A 20898-nucleotide genomic window follows, 5' to 3' on the forward strand; every position below is an offset into this window, starting at 1 on the left:
CCCCGGCGCGTCGGCGGCCGCTGGCTCGCGGCCGCGCAGCGCTCCGAGGCCCAGGAGGCGGTCCAGGCAGGCGCTCGCCCGGCCCCGTGCGCGCCGCAGTCCCCCGCCCCCGTTCAGTGCGGCAGCGGCTGCGGGCCAGCCAAGGTTGGCGCCTTGGCCCCCCCAACCCCAACCCCGGCGCAGCCGCTGTCCACCTGCCAAGCGGGGGAGGGGCACGGCAGGCGCCGCGGGTCATAGGTCGCCGGGCTGCCGGCCATCGTCATTCATAAGGCCTGGCGCAGGATAGCAGCAGCAGGGTCGGGTCCTGGATGGGACCCTGCTGGAGGAGCTTCAGGAGGATGCTGGGCTCTGGGAGGGGGGCGGTCAGTAGACACCTCTTTGCTGGGTGCCTATCCTGGCCTCATGCCAGTAAGAGCTGGCACTTGTTAAATACGTTACTTCGCACCACACTCCTTCCACGTAGGTACTATTAGCATCACTCCCATTTTACAGATGAGGAATCTGGGGCACAGCCAGGTTGAGGATTCCCTCTGGGCAGTGCAAAAGGAACCTCATCTGGAACAGAGTAGCAAGATGCCCCTTCCTTCAGCGTGCGTGCGTGCATGATTAGTCGTGTCCGACTTTGTGACCCTATGGAATGTAGCCCACCAGGCTCCTCTGTTCATGGGATTGTCCAGAATACTGGAGTGGGTTGCCATTTCCTCTGCCAGGGGAATCTTCCGAACCCAGGGATTGAACCTGCGTCTTTTGTGTGTCCTCCAAAGGCAGGCAGATCCTTTACCACCTGGAAAGCCCCTCTTCCTTCAGGGTTCCCTTTAAATACAGACAGCGTGAGGACAGTCAGTTTCCCACCGCCATATTTGTGACATTCGGGTCTGGTTCAGTCTATGCTGGGCTGGGGGTGGGGCGCTGCCTTGTACATTGTAGAGTGTTAGCAGTATCCACCCCCTCCCCATGCCAGTAGAGCCTCTTTTTCCTCTGCTACCTGTGACACCTAAAACCATCTCTGCCATGCTAAGTCACTTCAGTCGTGTCCAACTCTGTGCAACCCCATCAACTGGAGCCCTTCAGGCTCCTCTGTCCATGGAATCCTCCAGGCAAGAATATTGGAGTGGGTTGCCATTTCCTTCTCCAGGGGATCTTCCTGAGGGAGAGACTGAACCCTCATCTCTTATGTCTCCGGCACTGGCAGGAGGATTCTTTTACCACTAGTGCCACCTGCCACCAAAACCATCTCTAGACATTGTTAGATGTGCCCTGGTTGGGGGCAAAACTACTGCCCAGTTGAAACCACTGAGGTAGAGGAAAGCCCAAACAGGAGGTGATGCCAGGGGCAGGAGACTGGATGAGCTAGCCCCCCTCGGCTTGGGGAGGCTGACTGGTCTCAGGTCTACAAGCCAACTGGCTGCTCTGAGCCTGGACTGGTGTGATCTGTACACCCCACCCAGCAGCCGTCTAGACCCATGTTCCTAAGCCCACCATAGTTTCAGGGAGAGAAGTCTGGGTTTTCCTGGGAATTACGGGGAAATGGCTCACTTCACCTGGGGATGTGGAGTTATGAAGTAAGTTTAAGTAAAATTTAATACAAGTATTGATATGTGGATCCTCAGAAAGCAATGTTAATTTCTTCTGGTGGGTCAAGGTCATGACAAGTCTGAAAAATCACTGGTTATGCTGGATCTACAGAACAGCTTCTGGTCCCATCACTTCACGGGAAATAGATGGGGAAACAGTGGAAACAGTCAGACTTTATTTTTTTGAACTCCAAAATCACTGCAGATGCTGATTGCAGCCATGAAATTAAAAGACGCTTACTCCTTGGAAGGAAAGTTATGACCAACCTAGATAGCATATTAAAAAGTAGAGAAATCACTTTGCCAACAAAGGTCCGTCTAGTCAAGGTTATGGTTTTTCCAGTGGTCATGTATGGATATTGGTCTGTGAAGAAAGCTGATCGCTGAAGAATTGATGCTTTTGAACTGTGGTGTTGGAGAAGACTCTTGAGAGTCCCCTGGACTGCAAGGAGATCCAACCAGTCCATTCTAAAGGAGATCAGTTCTGGGTGTTCATTGGAAGGACTGATGCTGAAGCTGAAACTCCAATACTTTGGGCCACCTCATGTGAAGGGTTGACTCACTGGAAAACACTCTGATGCTGGGAGGGATTGGGGGCAAGAGGAGAAGGGGATGACAGAGAATGAGATGGCTGGATGGCATCACCAACTTGATGGGCATGAGTTTGAGTGAACTCCGGGGGTTGGTGGACGGACAGGGAGGCCCGGCGTGCTGATTCATGGGGTCGCAAAGAGTCGGACACGACTGAGCTACTGAACTGAACAGAACAGCTGGGTTGCTTAAGTTTTGACAAAGAAAAGTCCCTTCCTGGACCTCAGTCTGGAATACAACTATGACAAGACTATAAAAAGAAGTGAGTAAGGGAGAAAGGGGCAGTCAACCTACTGGTTGAGGCGAGAGGGCCCCCCCCACTGCCCCCATCATGAGAAGAGATAGACAAAACCGCCTCAGCCTACTGGAGACAAAAGCAGAAAGAGTCTAGATGAAGTGCTTTTTATTTTCAGACCAACCAAACATTTAATATAAAAACCCTTTAATACACAAACTGCAATCACAACAGCATCCACGCAGCAGCGAGGGAATAGGGGTGAGGGTGAGGAGCATGGCAGGGGAAGGAAGGTTATCAGGGTCCCTACTGCTTCCCTGGTCTGCACTGTGGCCTGAGAACATGAGGTCTTGGCAGAGTGCAGATCAAGGCAGCCAGAGGCAGAGGGGTCCTGACACCAATATTGAGACAGAATGAGAACAGCAGGCCCTTCCAACGCACCATTGTCCCCAAGGGGCAGCCTCCAGGGAAAGCCAGAACCAGTTGGGAGGGAAGAGGAAGGTGGTTGTGACCCAAAGGAGAGTCAACCTTCTTACCTCAGCATCCTGCTGATCACGTTTTTGGGAACAGAGTTTTCTAGAGGGCTATTAAATTGAAGACTTAAAAAATCATCCTGGCAAAAGGACAGAAATTGTGTCCGAGTCTATCTTCTACCAAGACTCCTGGTCTGGGACTCCAGGCAGCTGGGTGGATCTGCTTAGATGGCTGGGAAGGGAAATGAATGGCAGAGCCTTTGGCCCAACAGGGTCAGAGCCTTGCCAGGCACTGACCAAGAAAGCCTCAAGGCAGGCCAGGGAGGTCTGTGGGAAAAGTTTTGGGTCAGTGGCACTCCTGGGACAACGGTGGCACAATGGCCTGCAGATGGGAGTTTATAGTGTGTGTAGAAGAGAGAAAGGACACAAGACAGAAAGAATTAAGAACTGAAGTACCAGGTTCTTTCAGGCCTGGGCAGTAGAGGTGAGATGCTCCTCCAGGCCAAGGCTAGGCAAGACCAGAAGCCCCTTCCGTCCTGGGGGTCAAATTTGACTGGCCTGGATAGAGCTGATGGCCCCAGAGTCCTCCATATGGCCTTTCCGATGCTCTCCAGGAGGCCTGGCTGCCCCTTCCAGATGTGCCAGGAGAGACTGGCCGTGGTCCCAACTGGGCCCAAGGAGGGCCTGGAGTCCCACAGTTAGATGCAGTCCATGGAGTTCTCAGGGAGGAGGCCCGGGATGCAGCCGGGGAGACCCAAGCCCTTGATGGGGGTGCAGCTGATGGGGAGGCTGCAGCCCAGGGCAGAGTCCTGGTTCTCTATGGCCTCCAGCCTGTCCATGTTGTTGTCCCAGTTGATGTGGAAGCGGGTCACCCGGGGGTTTGAGGCCAAGATGTTCCGCTGGAGCTGGGGCAGGAAAAGGAACACCAACCCTCGTTAGCATGCCCTCGTATCCCTCCCACAAAACAGTGTACTCCCAGACACCCTCCCGAAGTCCAGGAAGAGCCAACTTTGCTTACTCCATTACCATCAACAATATGTGTACAACTCCAGGGAAGCCTGTGTACCATGACTTAGGGCTGGGGCCCATCTAATCTTCATTTTATCATTATTTTCTTTATATATTTTATTGAAGTATAGTTGACTTACAGTGTTTCAGGTGCAGGGCATGGTGATTCAGTTATATACATATATTATTTTTCAGATTATTTTCCACTATAGGTTATTATAAGATATTGACTATAGTTCTCTGTGCTATATACAGTAAACCTTTGTTGTTTGTAGCGTATCTATTCATACTAAGTCAAACAAGTGGAATCGAAATGTCATAAATTTTTTTAGTTAGGCAAAAATTCATAAAATATATACATTACATATACTATATATATACACACAAAAGGTTTTCTACTACATTTGATAAAGGCTTGAGAAAGAATATATTATTGTTTTTATTTTGGCTGTACTGCATGGCATGCAGGATCTTAGTTCCCCAACTAGGGATTGAACCCATGGCCCCTGCATTGGGAGGGCAGAGTCTCAACCACTGGACCGTCAGGGAAGTCCTGGGGCCTATCTAATTTTGACTCTATGAGGCAAAGTTCTGAGAAACAAAGACCTTTCTCTCTCGTGTTCCAGCCTGGTGCTGTGAGAGCTGAGCACCACTTGAAAACCTTAATAAGTGACCTCGGCTCCCAATTCCAAGGACTCAACTACCCCCAGGTGCAAAGGAGTCAGCCTGTCTGAAGCAGGAAGTATGGAGAAGAGCCCCACCTGAGAGAAGTCTGGTTTCAGGGGCGGGTTCTCGCGCAGCTCGGGGCTGAGGTACTCATTGTTGACATAGTAGCCGACTCGGATGAACTCCTGTCCGTGGTAGGTGCAGGTAATGAGGACCACAGTCACTCCCACGGCATCGGTCTCTGGGATGAGGGATGGGTTGGGGGCATCCGCCTGGGGAAACACATGCTGGGCTTGAGCACTGACAGTGTCGTCTTACCTGGTAATATGATTCTCAAGCAATGTGTATTTACAGAGCCAAAAGGGTGGTCTCTGCTCTGAGGAGTTTTCAGTTGAGGGAGGAAGACAGAATCCATCATACCCATGCCTGTAAAGTGCCGAATGGGGCAGATGCCACCAAGGAGAGGTATATGGCCTCGAGGAGGAATGTAATAAGCAACGGGTTGTTGTTGTTTAGTTGCTTAGTTGTGTCCGACTCTTCTGCGACCCCCTGGACTGTTAGCCTGCCTGGTTCCTCTGTCCATGGGATTTCCCAGGCAAGGATGCTGGAGTGGGATGCTGTTTCCTGCTCGAGGGGATCTTCCCAACCCAGGGATTGAATTCGTGTCTCCTGCACTGGTAGAGGGATTCTTTACCACTGAGCCACCTGAGAAGCAAGGCGAAGAGCGGGATAAACTGAGGCTGCAGAGGTGGGTGGGTATCAGTGTGTGAAAGGATAGGCAAAGGTTGAAGGTGTTTAGCAGGAGATTGGTGTGGCACTGCTCATTCCATCTGAAAATTCAACTCTAGAGGTCAGTGCAGCTGCAATAGGAAAAGAGCTACGTGGGAGTCCAGAGACCAGGCCGGGGGCTACAGAAGTCATCCTGGAGAGGGGACAGTGGCTTAGACCAGGCCTTAGAGAAGGACAGAAGTGGACAGATTTCGGGGGGCGGGGCGTTGCTAAGGACAAGACCGGCTATACAACTGGTGCAAAAGGAGACTAACAACATCAAACCACGGGGCCTCGGGTTAAAAAATTAGTTGTTTCACCCAGTGATGGCAGAACATTATAGCAAGCGTGGGGCCCTGTGTGACTGTATGGGTCACATGCCCCTGTTGCGGGGTAGATGGGGCTAGCCAGTGGATGGGGTAGAGGTGGGCAGGGAGTTAGGTGATGGGACGGGATTGCTGAGACTGGGGCAGGAATGGCCAGGATTAGGTAAGTGAATGGATTTGAGCCCTGGCTCTTAAACTTTACTGTGTCTAAGAATCATAGGAAATCTCCATTTCTGACAACCCCTGTGATGCTGGATTGTTGTTTAGTTTCTAAGTTGTATCTGATTCTTTTGTGACCCCACGGACTGTAGCCCACCAGACTGCTCTGTCCATGGGATTTCCCAGGCAAGATTAGTGAGTGGGCTGCTGTTTCCTACTCCAGGGGATCTTTCCCACCCAGGGATCAAACCTGCGTCTCCTGCACTGCAGGTGGGTTCTTTACCCGAGCCACCAGGAAGCCCGTGATGCTGGACTGGAACCACTTACAAGCTGCACTGGATCCTGGTTAGTCACACGTTGCATATCTGAAAATCCGACTATTTTCTCAAATGTATCTGCAACCCCAAATCAACATTTGGGGGCTTTCACAGTCATTGATGGACACGGACAGACAGAGCACAGGTGGGATCTGAGTAGCTCAGTGTGCATGTTCCTACTTGAGGCAGAACGAGGCAATCTCAGACTAAACATGTGTCTGCCATCTTTAGGCCACAGTTTTTTTGCCATCTTTAGGCCAGTTTCTGCGTTTTTGTTGGTAATTTTGCTGCTTAAAAGGGCCCTAAACGTGGTGCTGAGTGAGGGCTGCCGTGTTCCTAAAAAGAAGGGATGTACGTTATAGAGAAAACACATACGTTAGGTAAGCTTTGCTCAGGCAGGAGTTATAGTCCTGTGGGCCATGTGTTCACTGTGAATAAATCCAAAATAAGGTGTCTTTAAACAGAAAAACACATGAAACAAGATTATGTATTGACCGGTTGACAAAAATGTTGACTTGCAGAAACTTAACACTGTATTTCCTCTAGGGCAGGGATTCCCAACCTCCCGGATCTAATGCCTGATGATATCTGAGGTAGAGCTGAAATTGGAAATAAAGGGCACAATAAATGTAACATGCATGAATCATCCTGAAACCATCCCCCCACTCTGGGTCCGTGGAAAAATCGTCTTCCCGGAAATCAGTGCCTGGTGCCAAAAAGGTTGGCGACAGCTGTTCTAGGGGCAATGGTTTGGGATTCATTAATTCAATGTCCACAGCAACTTTACATAACTCCCGTGAGTAACAAGAATTAGCTGTAAATTGGTGGCTCATGGTAACAGCTATGACATAATAGAGATGGGAGATGTCTGAACTACCTTTGAGAGGTCAGACAGTGCTTGAGAGCGGAGCCAGGATCTGAACCTGAACTCGGACCAATGAACCATCCCTGTGCTTTAGCGTTAGAGAGGATGTTTCTAGGTGTCAGGGCCCAAGGCTGAATCTTTCTTACCTGAAAGACGAACATATGTCTCCCTGCTGGGACAGGGCCAACCAGTACCGAGTCTAAGATTTGATCAAACTCCTCGCTCTCGGCTGAGCCAACGTAAATGATCTTCCATTCCAGGTCTGCAAGGATATGGGGTGTTAGGAACGGAAATAATTTATCAGCTGGGAAAGGGCCTTCTCATGGTAGTTTTGCATTGGTCCTTAATACATTGGTAGATTTTAATTCTCAAGGACACCTGACATCTACTGGAGGTAACCTGCCAAGGTTTGAATCCCCATTCTGTCCTATGACCTTGAGAAATTCTTTAACCTCTCCATACCTCAGTTTCTGCATCTGTAAAATGGGGAAAACCTGGGAGGGTTGATGTGAATAATAAAATCTATTAAAAAAGATTTTTTTAATTTCAATAAAGAACACCCGACATCCACTGGGCATCAAGTGCCAGGCACTGCGTCGCTGGTCACCAGGGCAGGTGCGAAGCTCTATTTCCAGTAGGGAAATTTCTCCTGTGGGCCTAGCTTGGCCATGTGACCTTGACTCTGCACCTCCAGGGCAACTCAGGCCTTTCAGAGCCTGAGGGTGAACCGTATGGCAGAGGCTGAATTAAGGGCCACGTGATGGAGACACGGAGACATGCTGAGGAGGGAAGAGCAGGGAGCTGGGACAGGAGGCAGGAGGCGGCATCCTCTTTCACACACAGGGACTGGTGCCACCGAACTGAGTAGATCCCTCGACAACTGGGGCAGGGCGGCGGGTTGCAATCTGGTCGGAGAGCCAGCCGGCAGGATGGGGAGATGAGGTCGCTGGGGGAGCCAGCCAGTCCCTGGGTCCTCCAGATCCAACACCAAGTCACACCTGCTCTCAGACCTTCGGGCAACAGCGACTCAGTCCATAAATGTCGCACCCTAAGGCCATCCTGAACCCCAACTCTCTGGCATCCCCTCCAGTTGGGGGACCCCCAATCCTGGCTCTCTTCTGGCCAGATAAAAGGAAAAGGGCTCCGTGAGACCCCGCCCATCAAACACAGGAAATTCCCAGTGACTGAGGGCTCTGGCAGGAGGGCCAAGTGTATCAGGGGCAAGGTCACGCTAGTACAGGGAAATCTGGCCAGAGACCTGAAACTTATTTTAGGTTCATTGAAATTACACAACCGACGGGCTCCAGCAGCCGGGGGAGTAGTTTCACAAGCTGTGATTTTCATGGGAAGCACACTGTCTTATAAGTTGCCCTGTTCCTTGGTCTAGTGTCCCACAAGAGCACCCAACTTTGGTGCCTTTTTAAGAAAATATTTATTTGGCTGCACCGGGTCTTAGTTGTGGCCTGTGAACTCTTTGTTGTGGCATGTGGGATCTAGTTCCCTGACCAGGGATCGAACCTGGGCCCCCTGCATTGGGAGCTCGGAGTCTTAGCCACTGGACCACCAGGGAAGTCCTTCTAAAATCACTTGGCCCTTCAAGCAGTATGGGCATCACATGCCTCTAAGAGGGCTCATCCTAGGAAATGAATTGGAGTGCATTTTGCCAAAGGAACACATGTCTTCCTGAGACAGTTCCTAACTGAAGCATTATTGTTTCTGCTTTTAAAACGCACACAGGTGAATTTGAAACACCTGTCATTTGAATTGACTGTTTACTCTGAGGGAGAGGGCAGCTGAATGAGGGTAGGGCTTAGAACGGATAAGGTCACCCCCATGTCTCTAAGTGGTGCTACTGGTAAAGAATCTGTCTGCCAATGCAGGAGATGAAGACCTGGGTCTGACCCTGGGTCAGGAAGATCCCTTGGAGAAGGAAATGACACCTCACTCCAGGATTCTTGCCTGAAAATTCCATCGGCAGAGAAGCCTTGAGGGCTACAGTCTGTGGGGTTGCAAAGAGTTGACATGACTGAGCGATTGAGCACATGTCTACAAGGGCCTGAGAAGTCTCCCCCCCCGACTGTTATTTCAATTTTCCCTGAGGTGTTTGTGAGGAGGAGGGAGAATGGCCTCTCATAATCCTGAGACCCCTGTTCCTTATTAATTTCATCGTATCCTAAATCTAATTTAAACCCGTGGCAGTCTCTTTTTTAACTTTTATTTTTGGCTTTGCCACACAGCACATGGGATCTTAGTTCCCCAACCAAGGATTGAACCCTGAGCCCCCTGCATTGAAAGCTCGGCATCTTAGCCACTGAACCACCAGGGAAGTCCCAGAGCACCCAACTTCGGAAGCACAGCAATGCCGGGCCACGACTATGGAGGTCTGTCACCTGAGCTCCACGCCCTTCCTCGATACCCTGGTTTCCTGCCCTTTCACAGCTGACACCGGCCTTCTCCTCAGGGACCCTATCAGGTCTACAGGATGTGGGTGCCCATTTGACTGAACTGGGCTTCAGTCAAACCCCATTCTCTTATTTGCAGGAAGGAGTTAAGCTTACTGATTTATTTTTGCTACCAAGTAGTGACACAACCGGAAATAACATGTTTTTGGATTAACAGAAAACAAGCTAGCCCTGTTCTCACCTTTCTGCCACAGTCCCATCATTTGGTGTCTTTCCTCTGGCTGCCTTCCCCATCATCAATGGAGTCACATACGTGTGCACTAACTAACGTGCTGCATATGTGCTCAGTGGCTAAGCTGTGTCCGACTCTTGTGACCTCACGGACTATAGCCCTCCAGGCTCCTCTGTCCCTGGAATTCTCCAGGCAAGAATATTGGAGTGGGTTGCCATTTCCTCCTCCAGGAGATCTTCCCAACCAAGGATCAAACCCGAGTCTCCCGCATTGGCAGGCAGATTCTTTACCACTGAGCCACCTGGGAAGCCTAACTAATGTGCTGAGGGTGGATACAGAAGGGAGATTTTAATAGAATAGGCCCTGGTGTATGCGACAGGCACTCAGCTTTCAACATTGTTGGCAACAGAGTTACCTGGTTGCCTAGTGGTTAGGATTCCTGTCTTCACTGCTGTGGCCCAGTTGTCAGGGAACTGAGATCCCAAATGTGGCATGGAATGGCCAAAACCCAAAAACACCTGTTGGCAAAACCTAAACAAGATTGTGTGGGTGCAGACTGGAAGAGAGAAACACAGGCGGTCAGGCGAATGGGTTGAAATGGTCCCCAGTACTCAGGTCAGAAAGAAACCAGAGAATTAACCAAGGACGACAGTACTCACTCAGGAATTAAGGAGCTGAGAGACTTCCCTGGTGGTCCAGCGGCTAAGACTCCGAGCTCCCAATGCAGCAGGCCCAGGTTCAATCCCTGGTTGGGGAACTAAATCCCACATGCTGCTGATAAGAGTTCGCGTGTCACAGCTAAAGAGATTCCTCATGCTGTGACTAAGACCGGGACAGTCAAATCAATACACATTAAAAAATAACAAGAGTTAAGGAGTTTATAAAATCACCTCTGGAAAACAGAAGATGATTGAAATAAGGACCTACAAACTGGAATTGCCTCTTAAGCAGAGGCATCCTGAAGTGACTTCATTGTTTTGAATGAGATGTGGGGACATCAGTCACAAACAGCACAAATTCATTCCTACTGAATATGAGATAAGGTTGCACACGTATAATGTGCGCCTAGCCTTCTAAGTAATTCCAAGGGTAAATGGATTCCATTGTTTTGTCTTTACACTTTAACTTTATCATCTAACCACTGCACAAAATGCTCCTCCACTATGTATGAAAACAAAATCCAGACCAACGATATGATGAAAAACATAAAAAAAATTATGGTAGTTGAATTAGCTGGAGAATGTTTCCTTCCCCCAAAAAAACACAAACAGGACTACCCTGGTGGCAAAGTAGATAAGAATTCACCTGCAAAGCAGGAGACACGGGTTCCATCCCTGGTCCAGGATGATCCCAACATGTCTCAGAGTAACTAACTCACAGGCCACAGCTACTGAGCCCATGTGCCACAGCTACTGAAGTCTGCTCATCCTAGAGCCCATGCTCCACAAGACAAGCCTCCTGCAATGAGACATCCAAGCACCACAATGAAGGGTAGCCCCTGCTCACCCCAACTAGAGAAAGCCCAAGTGCAGCAATGAAGACCCATTGCAGCCAAACACACACACAAAAACCCCAAACAATCCAAAAACAACAAAACAACCCCAATCCCAACAACTTATCTAGTAGGCCCTTTTCTGTTTATCACTTTCCCTTTGTTCATAACACAACTGAACCTTGGTCTGACCACAGCGTGTTAGGTGCGGGTCAGATAATCTGGCTCTAAGGCTTGTTCAGGCAGTATCTCATGAATCTCTCAACTAAACTGGGGGAAAACACACCCAATGTATTGAATATAGACCCAGGCCTTGGATGCATCTATTTCCAGATGCTGCTGAGGAGGGGAGAGAGAGTAAAAGGGGTTCAGAGCCCTTGAGAAGTGGCTCAGACTGGGGGCTGCGTGTTCAGATCTTCAGATGCCAGGTCACAAGGCTGACTGAGACTTTCTCCAGAATCTAAGAGGCTTCTAAAGTCAGGCCTGCTCCATCTGTCTGGGAGGCAGGAGAGAAATCCTCTCTGTGCGAAGAGGCAGAAAGCAAGTTGACACGTCAGAGTGAAGCACAGCCCTGCAGGTGCAACCAGAGAGTCTAGCCTTCTGGTCCAGAGTTGGCTTTCCAACTGGAATTCTTCTGAGCAAAAGCTTGATTGTCCAGATATAATTAATAATAGGACCCCGTTGCCCTCTTCTGTCCTGTTTATGTCCCACTTCTAAAATAGTGGGTGCATTCTTTTCCAGTTTATAGCAAAGATAAAGAACCCTGGACTCAGAACTCAGAGATAAGACCTAGTGTTAAAAATTCTACACACCAGCTGTGTGACCTTGGAAGTCATTTTGTTTCCATTAAAAAAATAATGACCTTGGGGAAAGAAAGAACAGTCTTTAGGGATTTCCCTGGTGGTCCAGTAGTTAAGAATCCACCTGCCAAAGCAGGGGACATAGGTTTGATCCCTGGTCCAGGAAGATCTTCCATGCTGTGGAGCAACTACTCCCTAGAGCTACAACGACTGAAGCCTGCTCACCTAGAGCCTGTGCCCCTCAACAAGAGAAGCCACCGCAGCAAGAAGTCCAATGCACCACAATGAAGAGTAGTCACTGCTCACCCCAGCTAGAGAAAGCCTGAGCAAAGCACCGAAGATCCAGCTCAGCCAAAAAGAAATCAATCAATCTTAAATAAAATATAACACAAATAAAAAAAACAATGACCAGCAGGTTGACTTTAGACTCTCCTGATTCTATAAACAGATTAGTAAAGTAACAGGGCAGGAGTTTGCAGGAATGAAAGTACTAGATAATGACCATGCAACCATTTTTAAATGCCAGGAGCACAAACAGGCTGACTGAAACCCGATCTCCTGCCATCTGGGAACTATGAATCCCTTGAACTATTAGCTCCTTACATCTCCTGGTTTTAAAATTAAATCTTATTCCACAGGGTCATTCTACACTTTCTTTATTTACACCCCGCCTTGTTCCAGAAAGGATTTAACTGGGCATATTCTATAGTTAGTCATAAGTAGAATGACTCCTTGATTTAAAAAGAAGAGAAAGCAGGGAGTGATCCAATGGCCCCACCCAAGCACACCCGACATCAAAACTCTTCAACCCCATGCTAGTTGGAGAAAGCCATTTGCAGGCAAACCACCCACCGACCACTGAGAGGTGCTAGCTTAGCACACCCTGGCCTTCCAGATCTCTGCCTCCTTAGAGGCTGCCTCTTCTCTTTTAACCACCAAGTGGAGAAGACAACTAATGGAAGTACTTCCTCCTCTAAGTGGTGCCAAGACTCAATGAACGACCTTATATTTTCCGGTTTTTATAGACCTTTACTTGAAAGGTCTTTTATTCTCTGTGGCTCCCGCCTTCTCATCTGTGAGATGAGAGCCATTTTCGCCTTTTGTCACAGGGATGAATAAGCACATCTGTGAAAGCACCTTGGAAAAGATGCACAAAAGGCTGTGACCTCCCAGATTGAAGCCAAACATCATCATGGCTTGGCCTCGCACACCCATCCCACACCGCCCAAGTCGAGGTCAGGCCATCAAAAGTGTTGCGAGTTTTGCTTCAGTGGGTCAGCAGGAATCCAGCAAGCCAACAGTAGGAACCAGCTAACGTGTGCCTGGCCGTGCCACTCCTCAGATCTGAGTGTGTTCATTGAAGCCCACAGTCAGGGAGGAGGAAGGAAGAAGAGCTGGGGAGACCAGATTATCCTCAAACACTGGAGCAGGAAGCCAGGTCATGCCTCTTGAGGGAGCAGAGGGTTGGGGCCAGACTAAGAAGGGAAGCCAGGTTCTAGGGTATGTGGTTTGAGGTAGAAAACAATTAGAAGGGGGGGTTGTGGTTAAGAATCAGCAGATAGGGGATATTATGGGGAGACAAATGGGGAGATAGGATGGGTGAGGTCTTGCCAGAGGGGGAGGATCTTCACAGGGACAATGGGGAAGGCGGCTGTGCTTTTCATATGGGACATGGGAGGGGACTAGAGCTTAGGATCTCCACAGGAAAAGAGTGAGGTGGAAGTGTCTCACCACAGGGGAGAGGGGACTGGTGGGGGAGACTGGGTGGCTGGAATGGTGGTCTGCCCATACAGAAATAGAAGATGGGGGGTTTCTTGCTACAAGGAAGATGGAGAGGCTGAGGGTCTCTGCAGGTTAAAGAACTGAGGCTGAGGTCCCTACATAGAAAACAGGTGCTCAGGAGGAACGCCCCAGGAAAAGGAGGGGGATGAAGTGGTCTCCATTAGGGGAAAAGAGGAACCATGAGGGTGGGGTGGGATGGGAGTAGTCTCCAAGGGCGGGGGTTGGGGATGGTGGGCGGGCTTTGGTTCAAGGGAGATCGCGGTTGGGGGAGGGGGAGAGGGGGTGTGTTTGGCAGGGTTGGCCTCGGGGTTGTCTGCAAAGGGGGGTCGGAGTTAGCTCAGGGGAGTGGGGTCTCCACAAGGGCCCAGTCTCACCGTCTGCCAGGGCCTCATTGCACTCAAAGCTGATCTCGAACCGGAAAGGGCTGTGGAAAGGGCTAGGATTCTCCAGCACCGCCACGTTCAATACTGACACCTTAGCCATCGCCTCGTCGGGTCGCGGCTGAGGCCAGAGCTGGGGCCGAGCCCGCGGCTGGGTTTAGCCAAATCCACTCCCGCCTCCTCTGACCGCGATCTGAGGTGCGTATGTAGTCCGCGCGCCTCCTTCAAATAGCCGGCTCTCACCCTACGGCCAATCACCGTCAACGCTACACGACTGCGTGAGCGTTTCCTCAGCCAATCCTGGAGCGCCGGTCGGCGCGCGCCGAGACTCCCGGGACCAATCCGTGGAGCTCCATCTCAGGGATGTGAGAGGGAGGTGGGACCGTCTCTAGGCTTCTTTGGTGTCCGCGGGGAACCAATCCCCAGAGTCTCCGACTCGGATGTCAGGGCGGGGTGGGAGGAGTCAGAGCGCCTGGCTCTTCTTGGCCAATCCCGAGGGTCCCCGCACCAGCGTGGTCCGCGATTATCCCCGCCTTTCCGGGAGACACTTCCAGCTGCGGGCAGCGCAGTCAACCGCCGAGTGGTGGCGCACAGCGCTCGCTTAAGCGGGAAGGAAGGGAGGCGCTGGACTTGCAGTGATTGGCAGGCAGAAATGGGGCGGAGATAAAGCAGATTTTCTGAGAGATGATTGGCTGACTTGGCTGCGGGGGCGGGAGAAGAGGAAGACTCGGCCCGGGATTCGTGGAAGTGGAGCGGAAGTCGGCGCTGACGCGGTTGAGCGGCGTGTGAAGAGAAAGGAGCAGCGTTTGCGGCATCGGCGTCTGGTCAGCAGGTGAGCGTTGCCGGAAGTTTCTCTAAGGGGCTCCTGGCCCCGCAGGCCCAGCAGCCTGGGAGTCCGTTGTGAACGTTGTGAACGTTTAACTCACCCTTGAGGGGAGACGGTGCCACGCTAACGCGGCGCTCTGGGGCCCGGGACCCGGTAGTCGGGCCTGGTTCGAATCAGGTTCTTACTCTCGAGCCTCTGGGGAGGTTTCAGGTGGACGGCGCTGAATGGGATTTCGAATCCGGCCTCTGCCACGCACTACCCGAGGCCTCGTTTCCCTGGTCATTGAAAGGGGCCGTGAAAATTTACTGGCCTGACTTATGACTAAGTAATACACCTAAAAACTTTTTTTCACTCCCCGGCGTAGGCGGGACCACCGTCGCCCCTTGTCTGGAAGACTCGAGGGCCCTCCGTACTCCCTCAGTCCGCTTCCACCGGCGGCAGCAAACCTAACCTTTTTACTTTTCTATAGTGAAAGTGAAGTCGCTCAGTCGTGTCCGACTCTGCGACCCCATGGACCCCATGGTCCACCAGGCTCCTCCGTCCATGGGATTCTCCAGGCAAGAATACTGGAGTGGGTTGCCATTTCCTTCTCCACTTTTCTATAGTAACCACGTTAAAAATAAATACTTTTTTATATATTAAACTTAATGTAGTATAGCCACAATATCATTTCAACGTGTGATCGGTATTAAAAAAAAACACGAACCTGAGGTATCTTTTATTTTGTTACTTAGTACTAACGGTTTGAAAACCTGTGTGTTTTACAGGTTACACCACATCTGTGATCCGGACGCTACGTTTTCACCGGAATTGAGGTTTCATAAAATTTACAGTTGAAGTGGAGATTCACATGTCTAAATGTTTACCAACATACGTTAAAATTTCCCATGAACTCAATCTCATGTCGGTGATAAATTGAAATATGAATTGATGAAAGTTAAGCGACGTGGAATGTTTTGTTTCACAGTGGCACTAGCCACATTCAGATGCTTGTGATCCCCTGTGGCTTCCTATATTGGATAGCCAATACAAACTTCAGCCGAACTGACCTTCTTTTTGTTTCATAAAATCTGACATGACACCCACCACCACTTTTCTGGTGCCTCCTTGTTATTCAGGTCTCTTTAGCTGTCTTCTGGGAGAATCCAAGAGCCCCCTGAATAGCATTCAAATTCGTAGAACGTAAACCTGAACGGTACATTTCAAGCCACTAGCATTTCTTATCCATCCTGCTCTGTGGCCTCGTGATGCTCAGAATATTTTCTCTTTTTTTTTTTTTGTATCTTCATCTCAAATTAAGTAGGATTGAAAGGATTTTCTCCCCCATTGACACGATTTGGCTGCAAGAAAATTCCCATTATGATTGGCTCTGTGTTCTTGGCAGTCATTGGGCATTCTTAGGAATTTTTGTGACTTGAGAAGGTCAAATTTTCAAATTATTTCCAAATGTAATTCAGTTGCTTATGCATATGAACTTTGATGAAGTTGTTATGTTTTGTTTTCTAGATATTAAACATTTTATTCATTACAACTTTGTAGTTTTCTTTCTGCATCGTGGAACTTTTTTCCTTTATCCTCAGCCCCAACCTTTTCATAGCCAATGAAAAATTCATCAGTCACAAGTATTATGTCTCTGTCTATAATGCCTTCTCCCTACAGCTGGCTGAATAATCTTCAATTGTAAACCAGATCATGTCATTACTCTGCTTAAAACCTTCAAAGGCTTATCATCCTTAGGATGAAACTTAAGATCTTCACTGTGGCTTAGGAGGCCCTGCACAGTGGCCTCAACTGACCTCATCTGCCAGTCTCCCTCTTGTCACCACTCCCAAGCCCTGCTGGCTTTATTTCCTGTCTTTCAACACACCGGACTTTATTCTGCTGCATGGCTTTGCACTTGCTGTTCCCTCTGCCTGGAATGTGCTTCCTTTAGATAATTGCTTGGCTGTCTCATTCTCATCCTTTATGGTTCACGTCACATAACTCTCCAGAAGAAGCCTTCTTGGACCACCCTAGTTAAAGTCGACCTTTGTTAATCACAAAAGCCTGCTTATTAGGAGCACTTATCAGAATCTGTAGATATGTGCTTTTTGGCTCCACTGCATGATTTGCAGGATCTCAGTTCCCTGACTGGAGATTGAATCTGGGCCACAGTAGTGAAAGTCCCAAATGCTAACCGCTAGACCACCAGGGACGGAGAAGGCAATGGCAAGCCACTCTGGTACTCTTGCCTAGAAAATCACATGGACAGAGGAGCCTGGTGGGCTGCAGTCCATGGGGTCGCTACTAGTCGGACACGACTGACTTCACTTTAACTTTTCACTTTCACACATTGGAGAAGGAAATGGCAACCCACTCCAGTGTTCTTGCCTGGAGAATCCCAGGGACGGCGGAGCCTGGTTGGCTGCCGTCTATGGGGTCACACAGAGTCGGACACGACTGAAGCGACTTAGCAGCAGCAGCAGACCACCAGGGAACTCTTATCGTCCCTCAGTAGACTAAAAGCTGGTTGAGGACAGTGATCCTACCTGTCTCATACAGACCTCTCAGTGTATTTCCAGAGCTTGGCACAGGACCTCACACGTAGGAAGTTTTCAGTAGATTGTTTTTAAAACTGAATAAATCCATATAAAGGACTTACATGGTACCTGGAATGTGAAAAGTACTTCATAAACAAGAAACATTAGCAGTGCATAATCATCATTTTTCTTACGTAATATTTCAGGTGTACTCATTCAAAAAAGAATAAGAAATGCTATAACAAAGTACATTTTTACTCCTTACCCAGCTTAAGAAGTAAAACATTAGTGATGCAATTGAAAGGCCTTGTATATCCCTGCCTCAAACCTATTTCTCCCCTTTTTTCAGATGTAACTACAATCTTGAATTTAGTGTTTATGTATGTGCTTGTACATCTTTAATAGGTGTCTTTAAGCTATATATAGTATTGTATGTCACGTTCTACAGCTTTACGGAAATGATGCTGCTGCAAAGTCTGGAGAAAACCAGGCACAAGCTTCCACAAGTTCTTTCCTAGTGAAGTCACAAAGGACTCCCTGAGTTCCTACAGCAGAGTTGTGACAACACGTGTGAAATGTCTACCAGGAAAGCTCAGTACCCAGGGTAGTTGGGGCAGGAGGGGGCTGATCAAGTTTTAAATTTCCAGACTCCATAAGGAAAGCAGGTGTTGGACCCAAACCACATTGTTCGTACAGTTTAGGCACCACGAGGTCTATTATTTAGGGAATGGTGGGAACTCTCTATTCACTTCAGTCACTTCAGTCGTGTCTGACTCTTTGTGACCCTATGGACTGTAGCCCGCCAGGTTCCTCTGTCCACGGGATTTCCCAGGCAAGAATATTAGAGTGGGTTGCCATGCCCGCCTCCAAGGAATCTTCCTGACCCAGGGATCAAACCCGCATCTCCTGCATTGGCAGGCATGGTTCTTTACCACTGGCACCACGTGGGAAGCCCTACAGAAGTGATACCTGTGCACAAAAGAGTTAACTGTATCAGGCCTGAGACCACTGTCCTTAGGCCTGTTTGCATGGTTGGCCCTGGCTGGTGTATAGGAACTTGGATTTCAGGAGAGTTCGCACCATTCCCTAAATGATACAAGTGGCTGCTGCTGCTGCTGCTGCTAAGTCACTTCAGTCGTGTCCGACTCTGTGTGACCCCATAGACGGAAGCCCACCAGGCTCCCCCGTCCCTGGGATTCTCCAGGCAAGAACACTGGAGTGGGTTGCCATTTCCTTCTCCAATGTGTGAAAAAGTGAAAGTGAAGTCGCTCAGTCGTGTCCGACCCATAGCGACCCCACGGACTGCAGCCTACCAGGCTCCTCCATCCATGGGATTTTTTAGGCAAGAGTACTGGAGTAGCTTGCCATTGCCTTCTCCGGATACAAGTGGCACGTGGTGCCTAAACTGTATGAACAACGTAGTTTGGGTCCAATACCTGCTTTCCTTCTGGAATCTGGAGGTTTGAAACTTCATCAGCCCCCTCCTGCCCCAGGTACCCTGGGTACTGAGCTTGCCTGGTAGACATTTCACACGTGTTGTCACAACTCTGCTGTAGGAACTCAGGGAGTCCCATGTGACTTTGCCAGGAAAGGACTTGTGGAAGCTTGTGCCTGGTTTTCTCCAGACTTTGCCCCATGCACCTTTTCTCTTGGCTGATTTTGCTTTGTGTTCTTTCACAGTAAGAAATCATACCCTGGGAAATTCCCTAGCAGTCCAGTGGTTAGGACTCTGTGGTTCCATGGCAGAGGGCATGGTTTCAGTTCCTGGTCAGGGAACAAAGATCCCACATGCTGCATGGTGCAGCCAAAACAAAACCAAACAAAATCATACCTTGAGTAGCCTTGATGCTTAATTCTATGAATCCTCCTCATGAATCGTAGAAGCTAGGGGTTATCTTGGGGACCCCCAACGCAGTGTCATACCAGACATACCCCATCAGGGCTGGCATTAAGGGGAGGAAAAGCAAGAGCACAACATTTAAGGAGACACATACCCTCCAAGTCACACAAGTGCCAAACTGTACTTGCATGACTGAAGGTGAGTGCCTCCTAAACTTTTCTCTAGACACCTCGCTTGCCTCTGGTGCCAGCCCTGCTTCTGAAACTTCCTTTTTTTTGGTCAAGCATAATACTTTTCAGATGTATTTGTGACACATGTATAGCTCCAGTCACTTATTTTCCCAGCTGTGCTGTGTGATGCGGTAGCCATTAGCCATGTGTGGCTATTTTTTTTCCAGTTAATCCAAATTAAATGAAAAATTTAACTCCCTGGTTACTTAGCCACACTTTATATGTTTAATAGACACCATGGCTTGTGGCTGCCGCATTAGACAATTCCAATAAAGAATGCTTGCGTGATCATAGAAAGTTTTGTTGGACAGAACTTACTTATCCATCCACCTCTTGTTATTTAGGTTGTTTCCACTTTTCTCTTTTTTTCTTAAATTTAAAAAACTTACTGATGTTTGGCTGTGCTGGGTCACGTTGCTGTGCTGGCTTTTCTCTAGCTGTGACAAGCAGGGTCTACCCTCTAGTTGCAATGCATGGGCTTCTTACCTCAGTGGCATCTGTTGTTGCAGAGCACAGGCTCTAGGGTTCACAGGCTTCAGTAGTTTTGGCTCCTGGGCTCTAAAGTACAGACTGAATATTTGTGGCACACGGACTTAGTTACTCCTCTTCATGCGGGATCTTCCCGGACCAGGGATCTAACCCACGTCCCTACGTTGGCAGGTGGATTCTTTGCCACAGAGCCGCCCGGGAAGCCCAGTTCCCAGTCTTCTACTCTTACAAACAGCACTGTAGTGTTCATTGTTGTGCGTGGCTCTTGGTGTCCACGTGCAGGAGTTTCTCTAGGATGCATACTTAGGTGATGATTTGCTGAGTTTTGGGAATATTCACCTTGACTAGATATTGCCAGTGTGTTCTTCAAAATGATGGATCCAGTTCTCACTCCTGCCAGCAAAGTTGCTGTTGCTGTGTCCTTATCACAGTTGCTGTTGTCGTACTTTTACATACTTGTCCTTATGATGGGTGTGAATTACTGGTTTCAGTTTGCATTACCCTGATTAACAAAGGAAATTGATCTTTTTTCATGTTTGTTTGACCATTTGCTTTCGTGAATTGCCTGTTCATATCTTTGTCCATTTTCCTGCTGGATTGTCTTCATTTTACTGAGTGCAGGACTTCTTATAAGTGAGGTGTGCCTTTTTGTTTATATGGTGTCTTTTTCATCTTTTTAAAAAAATGTTTATTTGGCTGCACTGGGTCTTAGTTCTCTCTAGTTGTGGCGTGTAGGCCTAGTTGCTCTGAGGCATGTGGGATATTAGTTCCCCAACTGGGAATCAAACCCAAATCCCCTGCATTGCAAGGCAGATTCTTAACCCCTGGACTGCCAGAGAAGTTCCACTATGGTGTCTATTGATGTTCAGAGTTTATTATTATTACCGTCATCATCATTATTTTAATGTCATCAGAATTATAAAT

The 20898-nt window shown here is 49.0% G+C and overlaps 1 protein-coding gene across 1 annotated transcript; it reads right to left on the reverse strand.

Annotated features, from left to right (window-relative positions):
* Nucleotides 1-2551: 2551 nt before the first annotated feature.
* ASF1B (anti-silencing function 1B histone chaperone) lies at nt 2552-14442 on the reverse strand. Its single transcript, XM_055429682.2, has 4 exons — nt 14065-14442; nt 7129-7244; nt 4643-4819; nt 2552-3778 (listed from the first exon to the last, which is right to left on the reverse strand). Exons 1-4 carry the CDS (start codon nt 14171-14173, stop codon nt 3572-3574), a joined length of 609 nt encoding a protein of 202 aa, XP_055285657.1. The 5' UTR covers nt 14174-14442; the 3' UTR covers nt 2552-3571.
* Nucleotides 14443-20898: the final 6456 nt, after the last annotated feature.

This window comes from Moschus berezovskii, chromosome 8, assembly GCF_049115385.1.
Source record: "Moschus berezovskii isolate FMDL1 chromosome 8, NW_MosBer_1.0, whole genome shotgun sequence".
NCBI classification, from domain to species: domain Eukaryota; kingdom Metazoa; phylum Chordata; class Mammalia; order Artiodactyla; family Moschidae; genus Moschus; species Moschus berezovskii.